Source organism: Prionailurus viverrinus, chromosome C1, assembly GCF_022837055.1.
Source record: "Prionailurus viverrinus isolate Anna chromosome C1, UM_Priviv_1.0, whole genome shotgun sequence".
Lineage (NCBI taxonomy): Eukaryota > Metazoa > Chordata > Mammalia > Carnivora > Felidae > Prionailurus > Prionailurus viverrinus.
Window position 1 is genome coordinate 204814858 of NC_062568.1, and position 23758 is coordinate 204838615.

At 45.2% G+C, this 23758-nt stretch overlaps 1 protein-coding gene across 8 annotated transcripts in view; it reads right to left on the reverse strand.

Annotated features, from left to right (window-relative positions):
• The window catches only part of PRDM2 (PR/SET domain 2), a 141978-nt gene that overhangs the window by 74582 nt on the left and 43638 nt on the right, over nt 1-23758 (reverse strand). For all 8 annotated transcript variants that reach the window (XR_007154451.1, XM_047869015.1, XM_047869019.1 and 5 more), the window contains 2 exons: nt 21859-22011; nt 15337-15463 (listed from right to left, as the gene is read on the reverse strand). Coding sequence is in view for 7 of the 8 variants with exons in the window: in XM_047869015.1 (XP_047724971.1) it covers nt 15337-15463; nt 21859-22011 (280 nt within the window). In the remaining variant the exon portion in view is untranslated. The remainder of the gene's footprint in view (nt 1-15336; nt 15464-21858; nt 22012-23758) is intronic.

Sequence of the window (23758 nt, forward strand, 5' to 3'; positions counted from 1 at the left end):
TAACTTAAAATTGAAGTTATGTCCAACTCTGTGAAAAGCCAAGCCCCTTTGCAGAAAGGCTCTACCTAATGTCAACAAGAAGCAAATTTTGAACGGAAGAGATGTTCAAGAGAATCTGAATCTCATTAAAAATAAAAACAAGGGAGGAGAAGGGAAGAGAGAGGTAGGAAGAGGGAGAGCCAGAGAGGTGGGAGGGAGAGGGAAGGGGCAGAGAGAGACAGGGGAGGGGATGATGTAGATCGCCGGCCAGCCAGGTAAAGCGAAGACCCCTGGCGCAGCTGGGCCCTCCTCAGGAGTGCGGCCTGAGACGACAGCCTTTCAGACACACTAAAATCTTCTCAGGGCTGGTGTCCCAGGGTTAGGCCACATTATCCTGACTTGATGCTGCTTCTATCTTTTGTCAACACACGGGTAAAATAACGCCCCCAGGGAACAAAGAAGCTTGGGAGGAAGGGCTCACAGAAGACTAGGATTTTAAACGGCTGCCTCCCAGGCCGGTGCCCAAGGCAAGGAGAAAGGGCCTCCCTCTCACTCCGGTCACATTTCACCTGCTCCCAAAAGGTTCCTGTGCCCCCAAAGTCACACATCTTTCCTGCAGATGGTCTGACCCCAACTAATGTAAGACACTGCAATGGGCTCTCCTGTCCCTCCCCACTGTTGGGGTGGCACTCTGATTAAAACAGGTTCCTGCGGGGCGCCTGGGTGGCGCAGTCGGTTAAGCGTCCGACTTCAGCCAGGTCACGATCTTGCGGTCCGTGAGTTCGAGCCCCGCGTCGGGCTCTGGGCTGATGGCTCAGAGCCTGGAGCCTGTTTCCGATTCTGTGTCTCCCTCTCTCTCTGCCCTTCCCCCGTTCATGCTCTGTCTCTCTCTGTCCCAAAAATAAATAAACGTTGAAAAAAAAAAAATTTAAAAAAAAAAAAAACAAAAAACAGGTTCCTGAAGGGCACAAACTCACACAACTTGAAATCCACAAAACTAAAATGATATTGCACAGCCTTGGGCCATGATTTGATTAAGGAGAAATACTCCTGGTTAAGGCAGACAGGAACAAACCATGGACACACTAGTGACCACTACCTGATACTGTCACCAGGAGGAGTAAATCTGACAATGCATAAAAAGAATGCTGCGCAGTGCCTGACGCAGACTCAATGGAACCAACTGTAAGGATTAGCTACAGGAGATTCTACTAAACAAATTTCAGAAACCCCACGCCCACAAGTCTAAATTGTCAGCACATGTTCCTTCTTAGGAAGACAATGACATCCTGCTTCCACTAACAATCCCGAATTCATCCATTTGTTTTGTTCATTTGTCCTATACAGTGATTCACACGATCCCACCCAGATATCACTATGGAAATGTGCGAGTCCGGATGAGGACGGAGGTTGAACGGAGTGCTTCAAACACTCACTAATGCTCCCATCAATATGCAGTATTGCTCCCACAGAAGCTGGAGGTACATTTCGGTTTTTTTTAACCTGTAACCTTGATATTTTATTGCTTCCAACCAACTGTCTAAACATACCAGCTCACTTCGTGGTTCTTAATCTTTTGGGAAAGAAACCTTAGACCCCTTTGAAAATCGGGCAACAGTGAAGGCCCCTCTTTCCAGGTGGTCACACAGAGACATAAATACACTTGGAGACCCAGAGACCTCTACGTCATCACCAAGTTCAGTTCTGAGTCTATGTGAATGTGCATATGGAGGGGTACACCTGTGTGATCCCTGAAAAATACCCCAACTCCTTAGACTATTCAATAAAATTGCCGCAGAGAAAATCGGGGCATTTGTTTCCTTAAAACGGTCTTGTCGGTTTTACTGGTAACTTGTAAGAAAAGGACTCTTTCACATTTTTGTTTTTTCCTGACTGCACATCCAGAGAGATGTGAAGTGACAGATTTCCTAATCCGTCATGTGCAGCACGGAAATTGCTCCCGCACATTTACTTTCAAGGCGGTCTGATCATTTAATGTTTAAGGAAACGTATCCAAAATACACCCAAAATGTCAACCACATGAAATTTGGTCCTAACAGTATGGTAGTCACGAGTGGTTACGACCACAGAGAGGTGACAGAAAAAACGAGAAGAAAACAGTAAACACTTCATTTAGGCAACAAACATGTTTACTTTTGCCCAGGCAAACGCAACAAATCAAATTCCAGGAGTTATCTAATCCACCAATCTATGCAACCACAGGTGTCCCAGTTTGGGCAACTAGTAAAACGAGACGGCTTTTGAGAGAAAAGCGGGTCTCTAGCACATGAGGAGTTCTCCAGGGCCATGGTGTGTACCTAGCTGCAGATCCAAATAACATCTTACCTCTTACCTGGTTTTCAATCGACTTAATCCACTTCATGTCACCGAAGCAAAACAGATGGATTTCAATAAGCCACGTTAAAAGATACCGGAACTATTCCTTTATTTTTCGAAGTGCCGTGATAAGTCCAAGCACGGGCAGAGTCACCACGGAGCTAATTGTACCAGTGCCCACCAATTAAGATGGGACCAAGGTCAGTGTGCAGGCATATTCCTACGAGGCTCTCACTTAGTGCTCACAGTGATCCCACAAGGCAGATCTTACCCCATTTTACCAACAAGTAAAGTGAAGATCAAAACATGTGGAGTAACCTGTCCAAAGTCATACTGCTATTAACGGGTGGAGCCAGGATATGAAGCCGGCCTCACGATTCCAAGGCCGTGTTCTGGCATGCCACAATGAAGTCCACGTGCTGTACATCTTCTGGAACTCAAAGGTATAGCTGGGTCAGCAATTTTTCCCTGCTCGCCTCCCCACAACAGACACACACGATTCAGGCTCATTTCAGCAGGTTATCCGTTTGCAAAGTATTGATCAAGCTGTATCTAATACAGAAGCAATAACGAAGCCCAAGCAGTACACTCATGTACTTTAGCACAGAAATTTAAGTTGGACATAGCACAACAATCATTCACTATAAAAACAAAGTTTACCAATTCCATGCACTTCTGACAACTGCCCATGAGATTCAGAGGATCCTGTCTCTCTAAAACTGAAGAGGGTCAGAAAGTGTTTTAAATAAGCATCATTTTTTTCTTGATTTTAATATATTCTACCCTCTACTGCAACCATAAATTGAATTCACCGTGACACACAGACAGCAATTTCCATTTCTAAGGCTTTTTTTTTTTTTTAATGTTTATTATTTTGACAGAGAGCAAACCAGTGGACAGGGAAGGGGCAGAGAGAGTAGGGGGGAGAGAAAGAATCCCAAGCAGGCTTGGAGCTGTCAGTGCAGAGCCCAATGCAGGGCTCAAACCCATGAACCATGAGATCCTGACCTGAGCTGAAATCAAGAGCCGGTTGCTTAACCAACTGAGCCACCCAGGTGCCCCCAATTTGCATTTTTTTAATCCTGAATTCTTTTTCTTAAGTTTATTTTGAGAGCGAGAGAGTGCACCCCAAAACTATAAATAGATACTAAGCTTCACACCCAAATTTGATCTTGTTATCAACTCCATGATCACACGCAAGGAAGACTTTCTGTGACAATGTATTTAGCAGCTAATAAAACTGCTAAAGACAAATTTGGCATTTTAAGCCCCCTGTTCAAAACTCCAAGATTGATTTATAGTTACTCCCTTTTATTATTTGTTTTGAATGCCAGTGAGAGAGACACTTTAATTTTGACCCCATTGTTAAACCTACAAAAATTACAATCCACAATATGTAACTACACGAGGAGAGTTCCAGAGAGTTCCGTGTGTAAAAGATCAGAGCTGCGGCTAACCAGCGCCACGCTGCCCACAGAATAAACCCCGGGCAGCATAAACCTGGTAGAGATGAATGTGAGACTTTGGTCTACACTAATGCCAGCATTATTAGGCTCACAGAGAAGGTACCAGAGGCAGGGGGTGGAGGTAGAAGCCCTCAGCCCTCACAGGGATCCTCAGACGTTCTGCCTAAAACCAGCAGTCGCTTGACTGCACAGAGGAACAGGGTCTAAAGATCTTATATGTTAAAAGCAAAAATACAGCCAACAGAACCAGAAAGGGCATACTCTCCACCTCAAACTGGCAAGAGAATGAAATCTGAACCTAAGAAGCCAAACGGTAGGAAAAAAATAACAGAAGGCACAGGAACTGCATTGTTGCCCGTTCCAAACTGTATCGCCACTTCAAACACTGCACGATTGGTTTTGGGGTTCTAAACACCGGTGAACAAAACAAACCAGTCTGTCTTCATTTTTGTGGCAGGTGGTGTCTCAGGAAACCTACAAAAGACTGCAGCAATAGGAAGGATTAGAAGGACAAGGGGAAAGACTATCACTGCAGCTTTAACAGAAGGGGGGGGGGGGGGGGGAGGCATTTTAGCCTAAGTAGGCATCCACTGGTTTTCTTTTTAACCAAAGCAAAGATAATCCTCTGCAACTACACATAACTGGTGTCACACATTTAATTTATTAAACCTAGCAAATTAGGTTTGGACCATTCAGACACTGATTAAATTAATCAAAGCCTGTAAGCAAAAGTTTTTAAACTATTGAATTTGCAAGGACTTTCGATATCATAATCTTATTTTAGAAACTGGTATTTTTATATACCACACACACACAGTATCATGATTTTATCATTAGAATAAGTCTCTAACCTCTGAAACTATTCAAAGATTCTGTCTGTCCCCCTCTCTCTCTGCCCCTCCCCTGCTCGCATGCTCTCTCAAAAGTAAATAAACATATAAAAAATAAAAAAATAAAATATATTAAAACAGGGACGCCTGGGTGGCTCAGTCAGTCAAGCGTCCAACTTTGGCTCAGGTCATGATCTCACGGTCCGTGGGTTCGAGCCCTGCGTCGGGCTCTGTGCTGACAGCTCAGAGCCTGGAGCCCGTTTCAGATTCTGTGTCTCCCTCTCTCTCTGCCCTTCCCCTGTTCATGCTTTGTCTCTCTCTGTCTCAAAAATAAATAAACATTAAATATATATATATATATATAAACATAATACTTAAAATAACTATACATGTACCAGCTTATTATGAAAATTTCCATCAAAAATTTTTTTTAAATTTCAGGGTCCGTGGCTACAAAAAAATGGGAAGTGGAAATAGATACAACAGATGCTTCAGAAAGCTGGGAATTTTCTAGTCTCTTACCCATAACCCTTCAAGACGTTTAATAACCCTTCTTAATATATGTGCCAAGTTTTAACCTTTTAATACAAAGGTGCCTCCTAACTTAGAGAAAAAAAGGACAGAACAGAAAGGAAAATGCCTTTGGAAAATGAAAGCACAGATTACAAAGCGGAGGTTTTGTCCAGTTTACCATGTGTGTTTGAGGCATGGGGGTGGGGTGTTAAGGATTAAAGACTAAATCTTGGGGCACCCAGTGGCTCAGTTAAATTAAATTATCGTCTCTTGATTTTGGCTTAGGTCATGATCTCACAGTTCATGAGATCAAGCCCCAAGTTGGGCTCTGTGCTGACAGTGCAGAGCCTGCTTGGGATTCTGTCTCCCTTTCTCTCTGCCCCTCCCCAGCTCGCTCTCTCAAAAATAAAGAAACGTTTTTTTTTAAAAAGACCAAATCTTTAAGGACAGAGTAAATACTCTTATTAAAAGTTTCAGGTAAGGTCGCCTGAGTGGCTCAGTCAGTTAAGCATCTGAGTCTTGATTTCGGTTCAGCTCATGATCTCACAGTTCACGGAATCGAGCCCCGCACCGGACTTTGCGCTGGCAGCACGGAGTCCGCTTGGGATTCTCTCTCTTTCTCTCTGCCCCTTCCCTGCTCACGCTCATTCACTCTCAAAAAAAATAAACTTCAAAAAAAAAGTTCAGGTAGAAAAGGCTGTATTACATTTTGTTACAAATTCAAGAAGTTTCAAAATTCTTACATACGCATACATGTTCCAAAGACTCTGCGGTGGAATAATTACAATTAAGAAACCAACCCCTGCCCCTCGTTAGGAAAATTCAAGAGTGCACAAGGACAGGTTAGGGCAACTCCTTTCTCGCTGTTTCTTTTCATGCTTTTCCTCCTAAATGAGTCAAGCCACTAGAATGGGAACAGTAAACAAAGTCTCTTAACAAAGTGCTGCTTCAAACAGTTCAAATGAGCTCCTCTTAATAAATAAAAAAGCTACTACCCCCTCCACCCCAATAAACACTTTGACAAAACAAAACAAAAAAAATAAATAAAACACAGTCCCTCTCTTTTGTTAGTGTCACATCGTAAGAGTGAAAGAAACTAACAATAAGCATGATTTAACCCCACAACAAATCAGAACTGCACTTGCCATCAGTTTCTAGATTTAATTTTTGGAGTGTACGTAAATTAAAACATGTTAATGATCCAGAACACTCAGCTTAAGAAAACTTTTTAAAAATTATATTGTATTCAGTTTAAGAGCCCATCATTCTCCACAAAAGCACACTGGTGCAAGAAGGAAGCAGAACAACACATCATCATCTTGAAATCACCAATAAGACGAAGTGAAAAGAGCTCCTCCCTGCCCACTGTCCACACTGCACAGGGACCTAGGCCAAGGCAATGTCTCTCTCTGTTCTTGTGGTTTCTAAAATGACTTCAAAAACAATGTACAACTTAAGAAAAATGGAATGAATCCCATTCATCTGAAGCCCAAACCAACAAATGCCATTAAAAAAAAAACACTTAACAAACAACAGCTAACAAGGGACAAAAACGTAATGTTAGTGTTTTTAAAAGCTGTTTGTTTGAGGTGCTCAAAGGAACACAATAAATCTCTTCAATCCATAAACCCCCAAAGCAAAAATAACTGAAGGCATTAGTTCTCACCATAAGGTAGCTTTCTAATACCAAAGGCTTCACTTAATCACACTGCCTGGTTATTCAGGATTAAAGTGGGCAATTCTACAGTGAGTAGTGAAAATACATCCTGGCTAATTAGTAAAGCCTTATAAAACACTGCTACTTATTCAGTATAGCTGTCCCACTCAGAAACACTATGAATAAACACTGGATTTAGGCGAGACAGAGCCAAATATTGTAGGAGCCACGTGAACTTGGGCCAACCACATAACCCCGGCCCCAAGCACCAGTTCCCTCATCTACAGAGAAGGATCCACTCCTTGCCACGCTACTGGGAGCATCAGCAATGCTGTCTACGGAGCACCAAGCACAGGGCCAGGCACGTGTGACACACACTCATGGAGTCACTGCCGTCACTCCCACCATTAACAGAAAGCAGCGACTCGACACGTTAACGACGGGATGCGCAGGTTAAATGTCAAATCACGAGATAGGTCCGAATCAAAATACATCAGAAGGAATGAATTCCAGCCAAGAACCCTTGTAAGGTCTGACCGTGTTTGAATCGGAGTGGCAATAACGAGAAACGGCTGCTTTCAGTATTCATTCATCTTTTTTACTTTGAGAAACAACGGTAGTGTTTTCAAGTAACTCTTGCTTCTCCATTCAGATTCCCTAAACTGTGTCAACCAGCTTATTAACATTAATCAAATCAAACTTTAGAACTCTCCTTGGCAGCATGTAAAACGTGAACAGACAGCGTGAGTGCCACGCGAGCACGCCAGCCTATCTGAAACCAACACGGGCAAACACTTCTTCCAGCCTAAGGTTGTCTGGAGAACTACTAACGTTTAACCTGCATCACGGTGTCCTTGGAGTATTTACCCAATTCCTCACTTCTTCACAGGCAACTTCACATATAGAACTATAGTCCCTTCTGTAATTCTACTAAGCGCATGTGTGCAATAGCCCCTCTGTAAACCAGAACACGAAACCACCTAGTTCAGAAAGGAGGCACTCCGTGAGTTTTAAAAACAACAATTAATCTGTAATTTAGAAAAAGAACCTAGTACTCCGATTTAGGGAAAGCACGGGAAATTGTTTTGTTTTTTACTTTCAAATTACAACTACATTTTTAGTATCAACTAAACTACTTTGAGCTCATTGCATTAAGGGTCTCATTTCTTTTTTCCTTTTAGAAAACTTAGTCATAATCAAATCTATCTTCTGGATTAGGGTAAATTTTACCTTCCAATTTATATATGGACAGGAGACCCAGAATAACAGCCTAAGTACACACGGAGCACAGCAGATTTCCTAATATGCTCAGTTATGATGTTTGAAGCAGTTTTTAATCATGGCATGTATTAGGATATTTTCCAAGTTCATCCACTGAACTACAGTTGAAATGTGCAAAAGGCTTTGAAAAATTCTAGTTAATCCACTTAATTTCCCTATGAGCAAGGTTATACAGAGCAAACATGAAAGGTACAAAGCTACCGACCAATTTATTACCTAAATTTGGAGCAAATCCGTAGCAACAGAATTAGAAATTAAAAAAAAAAAAAAAAAAAAAAAAAATGTCCTGTCACCAACTACTGAAAAACTACCAAAACTGTATCAAGCTTTTAAAAAGAGGCCACCGTAGGGGTGCCTGGCTGGGTCACTTGGAACAGCATGCAATTCCTGACCTCGGGGTTGTTCAGTTCAAGTCCCACGTTGGCTGTACAGATTACTTCAAGATTAAAAAAGAAACTTTTTTTTTTTTTTAAACGTTTATTTATTTTTGGGACAGAGGGAGACAGAGCATGAACGGGGGAGGGGCAGAGAGAGAGGGAGACACAGAATCCGAAACAGGCTCCAGGCTCTGAGCCATCAGCCCAGAGCCTGACGCGGGGCTCGAACTTGCAGACCGCGAGATCGTGACCTGGCTGAAGTCGGACGCTTAACCGACTGCGCCACCCAGGCGCCCCAAAAAGAAACTTTTTTTAATTAAAATTAAAAAATAAAGACAGGCCATGGGAACAGCAACATGGACCAACCTGGCATGCAACCATCAGAGATGGGACCCAACGCTCAGCAAAGGCATCACTCAGCCAGAGACAAGTGAGAGCCATCATGGGGTCCAACCAGGACACTGCTCACTTGGGTTCAACACGCCAGGCTTGCAAGCATTTAATGCTGAGGCCACATTTCCACAGGAAAGTCACCACCTCCAAGTGCCCGTGCCCTACAAGCAAACAAGAACTACCAAGGAGTGCCCTTGAACTAGGCACAGGACCTGCCCACCAGATGCCCACAAGGTTCAGGGCCCATCTGCCATCATCCTCAGGCACCACAGCCAGGCATCCATCATTCAGACAGGCCTCTGCCCTTCAGCTTTGGCCAGAGCCTCAAAAAGAGCCATCCGGGGGTGCCTGGGTGGCTCAGTCGGTTGAGCGTCCGACTTCGTTCAGCTCAGGTCAGGGTCTCGTGGTTCGTGGGTTCAAGACCCACGTCGGGCTCTGTGCTGACACCTCAGCCTGGAGCCTGCTTCCCATTCTGTGTCTCCCTCTCTCTCTCTGCCCCTCTCCCACTCATGCTCTCTCTCTCCGTCAAAAATAAACAGACATTAAAAAGAGCCATCGGCTGCTATAAGACACCAGGGCGGCAAACACCACCGAAGTACCCTTGTCCTCTCAGCTTTTACTACACATATTCCTTAATTTTAACTTTAAACGGAACCAGTGTTGTCACATCTGCTGCTGCTGCCCGCCCCATGGAGACCTGGACGAAAAGCAGCATATGCTGTAGAAGAAAAGGCATGGAAAACCTGGGTTCAAGTTCTGACGCTGACGGCCACCGGCAAGGAGCTTGGACAAGTTACCCAACCTCGCTAAGTGTCGGTCTCCTCCTCCGGAGAAGGTGTGCACACCACAGAAGTAGAGGCTGAGCAGGAATGCCCGAGGGAGAGAGCGCAGCACTACCTGGGGCTCCCGGCTGCAGCCCCATGGGCCGGTGCCCAGGAGGGAGCATGCTCCATGCCTCCATCAGAGCCTCTCGCCACATCTGTCTTTTACCTGTTGCCCAGCAGCGACCCATGACCTCCTGTGTCCCCCCGAGTTTTTCCTTCCCCAACTCATGCATTGGTCTTTCCTCCTTCCCTCCTCAATATCCTTCCTAGAAGTCCCCCCCACGTGCGCTGCTGTGCACTACACAGCAGCACGTCCTCCCGCCTGCTCCCCTCCCTACCCAGGACCCCCCCCCCCCAACACACGCAGACTGGAACACCTAGTGAGCCTGACCTGCACTGAGCCACGTTAAGATGGATGAAAAGCTCCTCCCTGAATGTTTTACTCATCTCTCTAATTTTCCATACCAATCCAGCCACTAAGTGCAGTGAGTGCCTGGCAGAAACAAAGGCCAATACGTCCATTTACCAAGCTGAGTTTCATGACACAACCACACTTGTGCGGGTTTCTAAGTGGCCCCTCCATGCACCCACCACCTCCCCTCTCCCGCACCGACCCCAGCAAGAAATTTCCCCAACTGCTGACGGAACCTCCAGCTTGGTCCCTCTCCCTGGAGCTGAACTTGCCCGGGCCCACCCCTGTGTCATTCATGCCAAAGCCTCAGAAAGGCCACCTCTGGCTACCCATCTACAGTCACACCGTGTCTCATACACATGAAACGTGACAAAACTCATACTGTTCATCGGTTGACTGGTCATCCCCCTGCTCTTTAGAACATACATTCCATGAGAGCAGAAACCCTGGCCGTTCTCGTTCTCCGCTGTAACTTGGGCACCTAGCAGTGTCGGACACGGCAAATGCCTGTCACATCAGGGAGACCCTCCAGACCTCCACCACTTCTCCGACCTGCTGACAGTCCCCTAGGGCTCCTGCGCACATCCTCCCCGCTCTCGCACATCCTCCCCACTCTCGTCCCTCCACCCTTTGGAAAGAGACCACCCGGGGAGCCCAGGCGAGTCCCCTTCTCCTTCCCTGTTGCCCAGACACTTTGTTTCCTTAAATGGCCTCAGACCAAGTCACTTTGCACGTGGCTCTCTTACCTCCCATTCAAGTGTGTATATAGGCTTTGTCACCTTTGGAGAAGAAAGAATTCGAAATATGTGCAACTATAGAAAACTTTAAGTGTTCTTCCCGGTACCACGGTTTTTTACTTGAATGACTCTGATTACAGAGATACGTGAAAGATTTCCTCTTGAAACGGATTATAATCTAACTGTTCTGTGAGTACCACGAGTCACCTAGATAAATACTATAAACTAGTTGGTATTCTCAGGGACTATTTACATTCTTCTAAGCCTCTCGGGTAACCTTAAGGAGCTATATATACTCTTCCAATTCACTGCCGCTTCTGGTATAAACTGCCTCCTTCACTGTGCAGCTCTCAGGCATCAAAACTATTTGCTGCTAGAAATACCTCCTCATCGCTTCTCGGCCTTTCGGCTAAGATCAAGTGTAGAAATACCTCCTTCTCTCGAATCTGTTGTGAGCACGAAAAGGGTAGCAGTAGGCCTAAAATAAGGGTGAAGGGCCACAGTTAGGCTCTGCCATGGGAAATGGGAGTGGAGAGGCCCGCTGCTTATTTGGGGCTTACAGAAATCCTCCACAAATACCAGCTGATTAAATGAGTCACAAACTCGGTAGTTCCTCCGCAAGAAACACGAACTGTCAGCCACATTCCATCGGTGGCACTTACTGCTCCAACGGACAGGCGTGCGCCAGGCTGTTCTGTATGATCTCGTTTGTTCTTGACAGCAACCCCACGAGGTTAGGTAGCACAGAGACTACTCCGCGTTAGGACGCCCATTTTTAAAGCTATGGAAACTGGACCCCCAGAAAGGTGACACGATTTCCCCAGTGATACACCTGGTCAAAAGCCCGGAGCCCCAAGTTCTGCATTCCTTCCACTAAGCCCATCTGTGAGAGCCGCTATTGTTTCCTTAGGGGAAAAGAACTTCAGGTAAGGATCTTCTGTAGCCAAGAGACAGCAGGGCAACACCACATTCGGATCCTGCTCTTACGTTCTGTACTTTAAAAGCACTTTTGCCAACAGTCATTATTTATTGCTAACACGCAAATTCCACCTCTTCTCACAGTTAACGGCACAAATCGAGAAGACGGTAAATCCTTGGAAATACGTTCTAGGTTACTTCACAGATTATAATCTTCCTACAGTTCAAGTCGAAATCGCTGAAACATCTGACACTAAAAGCCCTCCCTTCTTCTCTACCTGGAAAGGCTGATCTGTCCCATCCAAGAAATTCTCATGCTCAATCTCCTAACGGGCTGCTCAGACATGTAAGAAGCTAGGCTGAATAACAAAGCTGAGAATCCAAAATTCTAGTTTGAAATACCCAATGTATGCACATCTTTGGCCCATGGCAAACCTACACGCTCCCTGGTCAGAGACAATATGAACTGTATTCTCACAACACTGTGTTCTCTTCCTTCGCTACAAGTTTGTGTGGGTCTTTGTTTGCCAATCAACCAATATTGATTGAGGGCCTGTTCCATGCCAACCATCCAGGCGCTGATCAGCAACTCGCAGATTTAATGTTGGTCTCCCCCAACTAGACTCCAGGCCACTGCTTCTTTTCTGCTCACCAGTGCACACCATACAACCTAGCAGAGCGCCTGGCATACGGTAGGGGCTCAAGAAACATTAGTTGTAGGGCACCTGGGTGGCTCAGCCGGTTAAGCGTCCGACTTCAGCTCAGGTCATGATCTCACGGTCTGTGAGTTCGAACCCCACACCGGGCTCTGTGCTGACAGTTCGGAGCCTCGAGCCTGCTTCGGATTCTGTGTCCCTCTCCGGACCTGCCCCTCCCCTGCTCCTGATCTGTCTGTCTGCCTGTGTGTGTCTCTCTCTCAGAAATAAACATTTTTTTTAATTTTTTTAAAAAAGAAGAGAAACATTAGATGAATGAAGGAACAAATGAATGAGTAAGAGAGGCAAAAACAGAGAGAAGAGGCCACTCTGTAAAGGAAGCAGGGCTTTTTACTGCCCAGAACACGCCTCATGACCCACTAGCGATGTGATGAATTCTGAAAGGCGCCACATGCATCGCACAGCTGTAGGCACAGCAGCTGTCATGCAAAGGAGCCGAGGCCCAGAACTCTGAAGAATTCAGCCCTTTGTTTCTGTCTGCCGGCCTCATAGCCAAAATGAAGCGAAGGCCACTGTCAGTCTACCTGTCAGCTGCGTGCCTTCAACATCTGGCTTTCAGAATCACTAAATTAACATGCTACTGGATGAAATTTATGTCGATTAACTCTCTGACATCACTGCCTGCAAAACTATTTAAATGTCTGAGGTCACACATAAGACCTAAAGAGAACCGAGTTAAAATGAACAGTTCTCCGTTTCAGGTCTTTGCAAGCAAAAAATTAGCTTTCAGAGTATTTAACTTAAAAGCAAAAAAGGTTTGACTCATTATTTAAACTCTCTTAAACTTCAGGACTCTACCAGTAAGTGGTTCAAAACAGACTGTTAAGTTCCAAGAGTAAGCTTCATGCAAGTATTTTCATTAAAACCTAAGATTCAGTGGATTATAGGCTTCCCAGAGTTAAGTACAAACTACTTCACTCAACAGGAAAACCCAGCAATCTAGGCATGTATATAAAAATGAACATGTGTAAATTCATCTATCACTAATAAAACAAAAAGTTTATTTTCAGGTGTTTTTTTTTTTTTCCACATCCATCTAAAAGAAGAGAAAATAAAATTCAGGAATAAATAAAAAAGCAGAAAATGATGAAATGTTCTAAACATGCACACTAAAGTATGCTGAACAGAGAAAATCCTGAAAGAAGCTGCGAATAAGCTATGAATATATCTAAATATATGACTAGTTACACTTAGCAGAGTAAAGATCTCCCTTCCCCTCAAACTCTAGTCCCTGCAAATAAATCGCAACTTACCTGGAGAGGCTGGTGGCATCACTTACAAAAAGAACACTAAATAAAGAAACTAAAATATGTAAACAATTATTCACTAAGCCTAAAATCAACAAAAATTGTAAAACTCAGTTACAACAGTAGAAAAAAACACTTAGGAATTTTCTAGACCCTGATCATCTGATTCAAGATCAAAGCATTTAATGACCTAAAAGAGTGACAAAAATAACATTCAGTAAATTGTACTGAATAAAAGACCCACCAACTGTCTCCTGGGATGAGTTAGCTGTATTCACATTACACTGAGAAATACAGAGAATATGTAATGGAAAAAATCAGAATGAACTTCTTGCCTATGTTTTCAAATATTATTTTTACATTCCTCCAAAATCAGGTTTATGTTATGATTTTATTTACAATCGGACTTCCACAACTCACTTGGCAATGTTCTGAATAAAGGACGAACTCGAGAGTTCTGATGACTACAAAAATTTACGTAAGGCCTAAAGCAGGCCAAAAAAAGGGGGGGGGGGGGGGGGGGAAACGAGCAAAAAAGGATTTATATTAGTACGAAACTACCATACCGTGCCTTGGCTTATATTCAAACTGGGCTCTACGAAAGATTCGCGAATTCACATTAAAATTCGTCATTAAAAAAAAAAAATCCCAACGTGTCCGAATGCCAGCTGGAAATATGATACATCCAACCAAACTATTTTCCTACCCAGAAATTATCCCCTCCCCCTTATAAGTGTGACTACGCTTTGCCTTTTGTTCGAAAACATCGTAAAACAAACTAAAACTATTAAGAGTTGAGTCAAAAGTGACAAAACGGCACAGTCTTCAACTTCCATTTTGTTACTGGCCTAATTTCGAGGTCTGCTGCGCTCAGACCTTCGCCCACCCCAAGTGTTGCAATCGTGCGCAGCGCGGCGCGGCCCGGCCCGGCGCGGACAGGAGTGGCGGGGCCTGTCCTGTCCCGGCCCGGCCCGGCCCGGCCCCGCGCCGACAGCAGTGAGGAGCGGCGGGCCCGGCGCCGCGCGGCCCCGAGCCGAGGCGCCGAGCTCCGTCCGGGGCCGGGCCGGGGCGGGCCGGGCCGGGCCGGGCCGGGGCGGCGCGGGGGACAGAGCGGCGGGGCACGGCCCGCCCGGCCCGCTCTCTGCCCCCGGAGACGAGCGCACCCGCCGCCGCGCGCCCGGCCCGGCCCTGGCCGCACGAATCTGCAGACCTGGAAATGTCACCCTCGGAACACATTTCGTGACGCGTTCGCTGGCGAACGGCACACACAAAAAAAGCTAAGAATACGCCGGGTGCGCAGGGCTTTGGAAGAGACCGGCCGCCGCTCCCTCCCGCAAGTGCGGCTATTCCGGAGGTTCCGAGCGAAGTGACAAGTAGCCCTCGGCCGACCCTCCCGGCGCTCGGTCCGCTCACTTTTGCGCGCCCGGCTTCTCGGCCCCAAGTTAGCCAAGAGCCCGAGCGCGGCGTCCGGCCGTGATTCAGCAGCGGCCCTGGGGAGGGGAGGAGGGAGGGGGACGACCGGGGGCCGGGATCGCGGGCCGGGGCCGGGCCGGGCCGGGGAAGGTCACGGAGCGCCGCGGGCTTCGGCCGAGCCCGGGCCCGGTCCGGTCCGACGGCGGCGGGGGAGCCGGGGCGGCGCGGGCTCCTACCTTTCCTGCTTTTCGGGGAGCTCCGCTTGCTCCGGGCGCTGGCTCGCTCTTCCTCAATCGCAGCTGCTATCTCGGGGTTGTCTTCCCCATTGTACCAGACCAGGAGCTCCTCGCCCGGCGCGATTGGCTGCGGGGAGAGAAGAGACAGGCGCCGGGCCAATCAGAGAGGCGGTTGTTGGCGGGGCGGGGCGGGGCGGGGGCGGCGCTCCCAGCTGGGGCGGCGAGCCAGGCCAGCCCGGCAGGAAGGGCTCCTTAACCCTTGGCGGCCGCGGGCAGGGCCCCTCTGCTGGAGGGAGGACCTCATTTCCCGGCCCGCCTCCTCTTCCCCCGGGTCCGCGCGGGCGGACCTACGGACCCGGCTGGGCGCGACCGCCGTCCACTCCAAACTGCCCTACACTACCGAAGCAGCTCACTGTTCGCAGCCTCACGACTGCCCACGCAGAAGGAAAAATAAAACACGGAACCATTTTGCCCACGAAATCGGAGCTGATGAGAAAATAGAAAGCGTAATTTAACAGAACCAGGTGCTTTGGGAAGAGAAGTGTTGAACGCTAATTAATTACCAGCGTACGTTTCGGATGCCAAGAGCAAGTTCAGCATGTTAAGGAAGAAGTGTATGTCATTGCACATTTAAAAACGCACAGCTAACGAGATCACGGAAATGCTAAAGTAAGAGGCGGCACGGAAGACGCAGGCGTCCGCGCACTCTACTCTCTAGGATCTGCCACCGACCTGCTCGAGCCCAGGGAGAAGCCACTGCCTCGCCCTCTGCACCAGACAAGTTTTAAATTCCTAAAAGTACCTCACAGGTACTATGCTCCTAAAACATTAAGTCTTAACAGCCATGTGAGTAGCGAGGACATATACCACCACCATGCTGATTACGCCTAGAAGATCCTGAAGAAAAAAACACACCGAGTGTGGACACATCACATTCCTCAACAGAATTTAAGGAATGGCTTAGTGGTTTCTCATCTATGCACAATGACTCATCTATTCAGAAAGTTCCAAGAGTAACAATACAAGTAAAATTCCAAGTAAAACCCACTGAATAAAGTCAGAATCCATCAGCCCATACTGATACAAATAAATGAATGAAGTCAATAAGAAGGAAAGCTCTTCCTTAAAGTAGATCCCAACTAATCAATGAAAAACAAATAATGGAATTCGAAAATCACCATTTGGCAATCAGTGCAGTAATAATTGACTCATCAATAGATGCTAAAACTAGGAAGTAAATTTTGGGTGTAACTGACTATTAGCATGGTCTCAAAATATCTCCTCATAGAACATTCATTAATTACAAAGGGAAAAACAGTATCCTTATAATTACATAAATCAACATCATGTGCCTCCTGATATAACGTACAGAAAAGAACATCACTTATGGAGATCTCTGCCTGAAGAGCATAACCATAATTTAATCATGAGACCTAAGAAAAGCCCAAACTGTGCGACATTCTACAAAATAACTGACCAGTCTCTCAAAACTGAAAGGTTATAAAAGATAAAGACTAAAGTACTGTCCAAACTAAGGAGACTGACAAGACATTATAACTGAATGCAACTGAGCATTCTTTTCCTATAAGGACATGAACGGAACAACTAACAGAATGTGAAAAGGTGTATAGATTAGCTAATAAAATATTGTGTCAGTATTAGCCTCCCAATTTTGATCACTGCACTATGATTATGGAAGGCGATGGCCCTGTTCTTAAGTGCAGGTGAATTCCATCGGAGATGCCTGTTGAGAAACAGCATAGCTCCTCATTTGAACATACCTTCCCATCTAGATAAAGCCCTTGAAAGTAGACATTACTTTGTTTCCTTCTCTGCAAAACTCAGTTCATATAGTCCAAATTTAAGATATTCTGAATTCTTTAAAAGAATATAACGACTGTTTTCTTTGCTCCCCCAGAGAAGGCTAAAACCTGCCATTTTCTCATCTTTAAACCAATGTACTATTACTTTCCTTCTTGAATCAGCTGCACCTAAACCAAAAAAACTTAATCTAATATATGGGCTTTTAATGAGTTGAAGTAATCATTACAGATGTCTTTTGGCATTCTGATGAGCTAAATCTGTTTCTGCTGAAGGACAGGCTTTTTTATTTAAGTCAGCTATTTCTAGTTCCAAATGTATAGTTTGCTTCTCTACTATTTTGTAAGCCACATATTTATGAAATGGTGGTATCCTGTAATATTTGAAATGATTAGGGTTCATATAAGCAAGTGAGGACTTCAATAAGACCAAAGTAAGAAAAGAAACATGCAAAGGAGGGAGGCAAAGTTATTCCAAATTTATTCCTAACCTAAACAGCATAACAGGAACAACGGCTACAAGACACCCACTGGGCATTTTCAAGACACCTCCCAGACTCTGAGCTTAAGTTTCCTTGCTCATCCACTGCAATCTTCTGCACAGTACTAACTGTACTAGCAACTGGGTGAAGATAAACAACACAAACTCTTCATTTAGGATGGTACGCCTTTGTTGCAAAGCACACAATGTAAAAACACAACAGAATCTGTTATTAAATCTAATATAACATGTCTAAATAGCTAATGAGCTGGTGAACATCTAGGTTAAGAGCAACCCGATTTGTTAGCTGTTGAACAACCTGCAAAACTGTTAGCAAGTGGGAGATTATTGTATTATGGAGTTACAGCCTTCCCAACTTCGTAGTAAAACAGCTACACAAGAGACCTTTATGAAGAGGAAAACAATCTATTTATTTTATTTACAAGAGCACAGTTAAGATTTTGTAAGTCAAATTTCAGAGAAGAAAAATTATGTCCTAAACACATTAAATACAAACCCACATTTTAAAAAGTAAAGTTGATGGGGTGCCTGGGTGGCTCAGACAGTTGAGCATCTGACTTCGGCTCAGGTCATGATCTCGTGGTTTGTGAGTTCGAGCCCCACATCGGGCTCTGTGCTGGCAGCTCAGAGCCTGGAACCTGCTTCGGATTCTGTGTCTCCCTCTCCCTCTGCCCCTCCCCCACTCGCACTCTGTCTCCCTCTCCTTCAAAAAATAAATTAACATCTAAAAAAATTTTTTTTGATAAATAATAAATAAATAAAAAGTAAAGTTTAAAGTCCAAAAAACCTCTTTTTTGTATATTGTATTTTGATGTTCAACAAAACAACAACAAGAAGACTTTAAGATCTGTCAGTGTTTCCTTTGGGTTCTGACAGCCTTGCAGAAGAACCAAGCACACTCTCTTACCGAAATATCAGCAAATATAAACCTGAAATCTTACCAGACCAATTAGGAAGAGGCAAGGTTCCAATAAATATTCCTGACACGAGGTCAAAATAAGAGAAATCCTCCAGAATTACAGGAATACACAAAGCACGTCAACGCTCAGCCACCTACAATCTATCCCCAACATATGCTCTCTTCAAAGTCACAGATCAGACGCCTCAACTCTCAAATGGATGAACTGAAGACTGAAATTCACCTTTCTCCCTGCAGGCCACTAGGCCGCACCTGATCTGACCCCTGGCCACCTCACTAGCCTCATCTATCATTCCTCTCCTCGCTCTAGCCACACTGGCCTTTGTTCTATTCCTTTAAAAAAAAAAAGTCCAGCTTATCCCTACTTCAAGGCCTTTGCTTCTACCGGGGCCCCTCTTCCTAGACTGTTCTTTCTGCAGAGATCTCTGTGTGCCTGGCTCCTTCCCATGGTACGAGGGTGGGGAGAGGCGCTTCACATTTGTCTTGTCTTCCCTGACCCACGAGGAGGGATGGAGATATACATACATATACATATACATATATACACATATATATGTATATGTATGTATAACTATGTAATTTCACAAAATTATCATTTTACTCATTGTTTATTATCTGCCTCCTCTGCCATAAACTGCAGTCCCAGGAGACCAGAGACTGTCCTGTTCACTATCACAGGAGAACACCTAGTACACAGTAGACTCTCAATAAATGCTTATCAAAGTAATGAAGAGATGAATGAATGGATGACAGGCTAACAACTAACTTTCAGAAATTTAAAATAGTTTCTCATCATACTACAAACAAAACCAGTCTTGAGATTTCCTAATTATCTGGGTAATAGTTGAGGAGGCTATACATAGCCAAGAAGAACATCACATGTAGTTTCATTTACAAAACCTAACCCACAGAAAGCTTTATCCGGAAGATTGTAGTTAGATAATCACTAGCAAGGAATCTGAAAGGTCTTGCGCATACGTGAGCAAACACCAAAGGTCAGGACCGGGGGAAGTCTGCAAAAACAGAACTATGTCACTTCAGACAGAGACAGGTAAGAATGGTGGTAGTCGTGCGCTTGGGAGCACTTCGGTTAGGCTAGGAACTGCTCACAGAACCTCACCTACAGTGGCTCGTTTAACCTTCACGACACCTAGACGTGTTAACTGTACTATTAACTCCATTTTTACAGAAGAGAAAACAAAAACGGTGTAAGCAACTTCTCATGCTCGCACATCTAGAAGCCCAGATTCACTCACAAGCCAGTCTGCTCCAGGGTCCCCACTCCTAACCACGGCATTATACCACCTCACCAAAAATAACAGCCAGCACTGAGCCCTGAGCAGGCGCTAGAGCTCTACCTCTACTGACCTGTGTAATCATGGTAACACCGTGAGGTCGATACTGTATTTCTCTGTATCTTACAAATGAGGGAACTAAGGCACAGAAAGGTGAGCTGCCTACGGTTGCACGGCTAGGTAAAGTCCCAATGGCTTGCCCTGGGTCACACAGCAAGCCCAGATTTAATCCAGCAGTCGGGCTTCAGAGTTCACTCTCCCAAACACTATTTGGGAGAATAGTGTTTTGGGAGAAGCAACACTCTTGCTTCTCACTGTTTCTCAGATTTGCTACCAGGGAGGTGAACACATTTTAACCGGAAGTCTTGCAAAGGAACCACAGCGAGGGAACGTCACCCCGGACATGCTCTCCCTTGGAACCTCGCTTCTACTCCCTCGATCCTCTCCTATTCATCCCTTTGCCCGCCCTTCATCTCCACCAGGATCCTACCTCGATTTAACCAGATGTCATGCTCACTTTAAGTAAATTTGAGAGACAACGCGTGAATTCTCCAATCAAATTTTTTTTTTTTTTCAACGTTTATTTATTTTTGGGACAGAGAGAGACAGAGCATGAACGGGGGAGGGGCAGAGAGAGAAGGAGACACAGAATCGGAAACAGGCTCTAGGCTCTGAGCCATCAGCCCAGAGTCCGACGCGGGGCTCGAACTCACGGACCACGAGATCGTGACCTGGCTGAAGTCGGACGCTTCACCGACTGCGCCACCCAGGCGCCCCTCCAATCAAATTTTGACTCCAATTTCAAACTGCGGTGTAACAAAACCGTATAGTAGTACCTACTAGGAAATCACGCTATTACCGTCAGCAGAAAGAAAATGAGAACGAAGGTTGTAGACATTTTAAATGAGAATACACCACAGAAAAATATCTCCTGCAGGGATTAGAATCAAGGACATGGGTGTATCTGAAGTAAAGGGCAGTCCCACTGGCTACAGATGACAGGAAAAATACAGCAGAGGAAAATTAAACAGCTCTGTGCTAACTGAACTTCCAGAAGTCCTAGTGCCCCCGCACAGGCAAATTTCAGCATGTTGCAAAGCTGACCACGGTCTTCAATGCTTGCTCATCGAGAGATTTCAACTCCGTGGAGATAATCTGTTTTCACGGAATGTCCCCCAGCCTATGACATTTTTAAATGGAAGTGAATAAACAGAAATGTGAATTACAGCAATTTTAGTAAACATATGTATTCCAAAAAGCAATCATCATCTATCTTTACAGCCGTAAGACTCTTTAGAGAACATTTCCGTGCACGATCGGTACAGATTCGCCTTCCCAGAGAACCTGAGAGCAGGGACAAAGACCCAGACTCGCCTGTCGCAGAAATACGACGATACTCAGTGCTTCCCAATGTACTCAGTACCCTGAATGCACTCGGTGACCTGTGACCTCACCACAAACTCTAAAAAATGATTTGCCTCTTCTTTTCATCTCAACAATTAATGTCTCTAAATAAAAACTTGGCAGGAAGAAGAAACCCACTCTGTTTAGTTTCCATTCTGAATGACATCTACAGAAGAGAAAAGCTAATAATCCAAGGCTGCCTTATACCGAAGACCAAGTGCATGTTTTTGGTCAGCACAGAACCACCGCAGCTGGCGACAGCTGCTTACAGTCGACACGTCTGCCAGTCAGACCGTTCGTGACGCCTCTGTTTCGTAGGAGGAGGGAAGTAGTTGCCACACACCTCACTCACTGGTCTCTGCGAGGGGGCAGGGTGTAATTACTTAACTCTTCGTGCTTTAGCGCACACAAAGCAGTGGCAACTGTAGATTTAAAACAAAGACCTTCCCATGTGTTGATGAACCACTTTCAAATATAATCCTTTCAAGGTCGGCAAAGTCATTCTTGTCAGTCCCAAGTGAGGACAGTTTTTGCAAAACTGCACGCAGAGTGACTAGAGCAGACCAGCTTTAACACTCTTACCTTTAAAGTTTTATAGTAAATGGCCCTGTTGATTTCCAGCGGAAACAAATTCTGCTCTTCTCCTGAGCAAGCCCAATTCACATACCGCAGCCAGTTTCCCTTCTCTGGATCGGTGGCATCAATGCACATCCATCCCAAATTTGGGTAATATACCTGGGGGGGGAGGGGGAGGTAAACACCTTTGTTAAAATAGAAATGTCTTTAAAATGTCTCCACTTTCAACTTTTAAGACAACTCTTTTTCGTCATATCCAAGTACTCTACAAAACGCTTCACAGAAACTAAATTAGCAGCAAAGAAAAGAAAAAGAAAAGATAAAAACAGAGATCCAAAACTGATAATCCTCATTACTCATTTTTCTATCTGGACTTGAGTCATTTTTCTCTCTTAAACCTAAACAACTGTAGTAATTGTGTTTAATGATCTCTAAATGCTCTGCAAATACCGTATGTACACAAAGACGAGTGACAGTCCTAGTCGCTACATGAACTTGAGAAGAAGAGTGAGCGTCCAGCAATGCCCCACCGCACCCAAATCCCCTGAGTGTTCTGGGTTGTTCTGCAAGTCAAGGGCAGGGGCCTGGTCCTGCCAGACCACACGGTTTGGCGGGTCCCTTTACTGCAAGGCTGAAAAAGAACTTCGGTGAGTGAACGTGCAGTATGAAGGTCCACGTGAGTGACGGCGTACGAAGCCCTGGCAGATGCAGCTGACCCTCCAAACCTTATCTAAGCATCTGTCAGGACTAAGGTGTCATGGAACACACTTCGGGAAATATCAGTGTCCTTCCAAGACCGGAAACGCAAGCCGCTTTTCAGGACTCAGATCAAACTTACTCCTGCAAGAAGCTTTCCCTGATCATCCACTCTTGGTCAATGTCCCCGCCCCACTGGCCTCTACCACGCGTCCAGCACTTCTCATTCCGTCATTTTAAAGAAAATCTATTTAGCAACTATTTTTAACTTTTATCTTTGTACACACACACACACATATATATGGATTTTTTTTTTTTTTTTTACTTCCCCCAAACTAGACCGTAAAAACACTTGATTAGGCACTGAACTAGAGCTGCAGGACCAACTGGTGATAGACCTGTCAAAAATAAAGCAAAAGAAATGAGTCTTTTACTTCTCTTTAGGAAAGAAAGGAAAGACTCTCGATGCTTCCACTCCTTCCCTACGTATATGAAGCGAAGACTCCCGCCACTCATTTCTTCTCTCCTCTCCCACCCACATTGCATACTCTTCTTTACTGCAACTTTCCTTCCGGAACAAAACTCCCACTCTGCACTCTCAGCTCTTCTGACCATACCTGCATCTCCAAGCCTGCGTCTGGCAGGGGGCAGCGCCCAACCTTACTGGGTACTAACCATATTTCCTTCCTATTGGGAACTGGATGTCAGGCATAGTGCTACATGCTTTGCATCTTACCTCAATGAACAGGGTAGGTTCGTTATCATCTCCTTTTTTAACATGTGGAAGGTGAGGATCAAAATTCAATTGAACTTTCCCAAAGTCACCCAATTAAAAAAAAGAAAAGAAAATCTGCCTGACCTCTACCATACTTATCAGCACCTTCCTTGACCGTCCTGGTTAAAAACTACGACTCCCTCTCTTCCCATCAGCCCCCAGTCACCCCCCCAATTTGTTTTTCTCCATAGCACTTATGCTCTTGTAAAGTAGGAGATCTACTCAGGGACTTACTTTTTTTATCTGGTGACTGCATCGTCACACCAGAGTATGGGCTCCATGAAGAGAAGACATGTTAGCCTTTTTTCACTCACTGCAGTGCTTCCAGTATCTTGACTGGTACCTGGCACCGAGTAGGCCCTCAATAAATAACTATGGAACGGATGTAAGGATGCTGTTACACATAAAGGTATTCAGGGCCATCCCCTGTGAGTT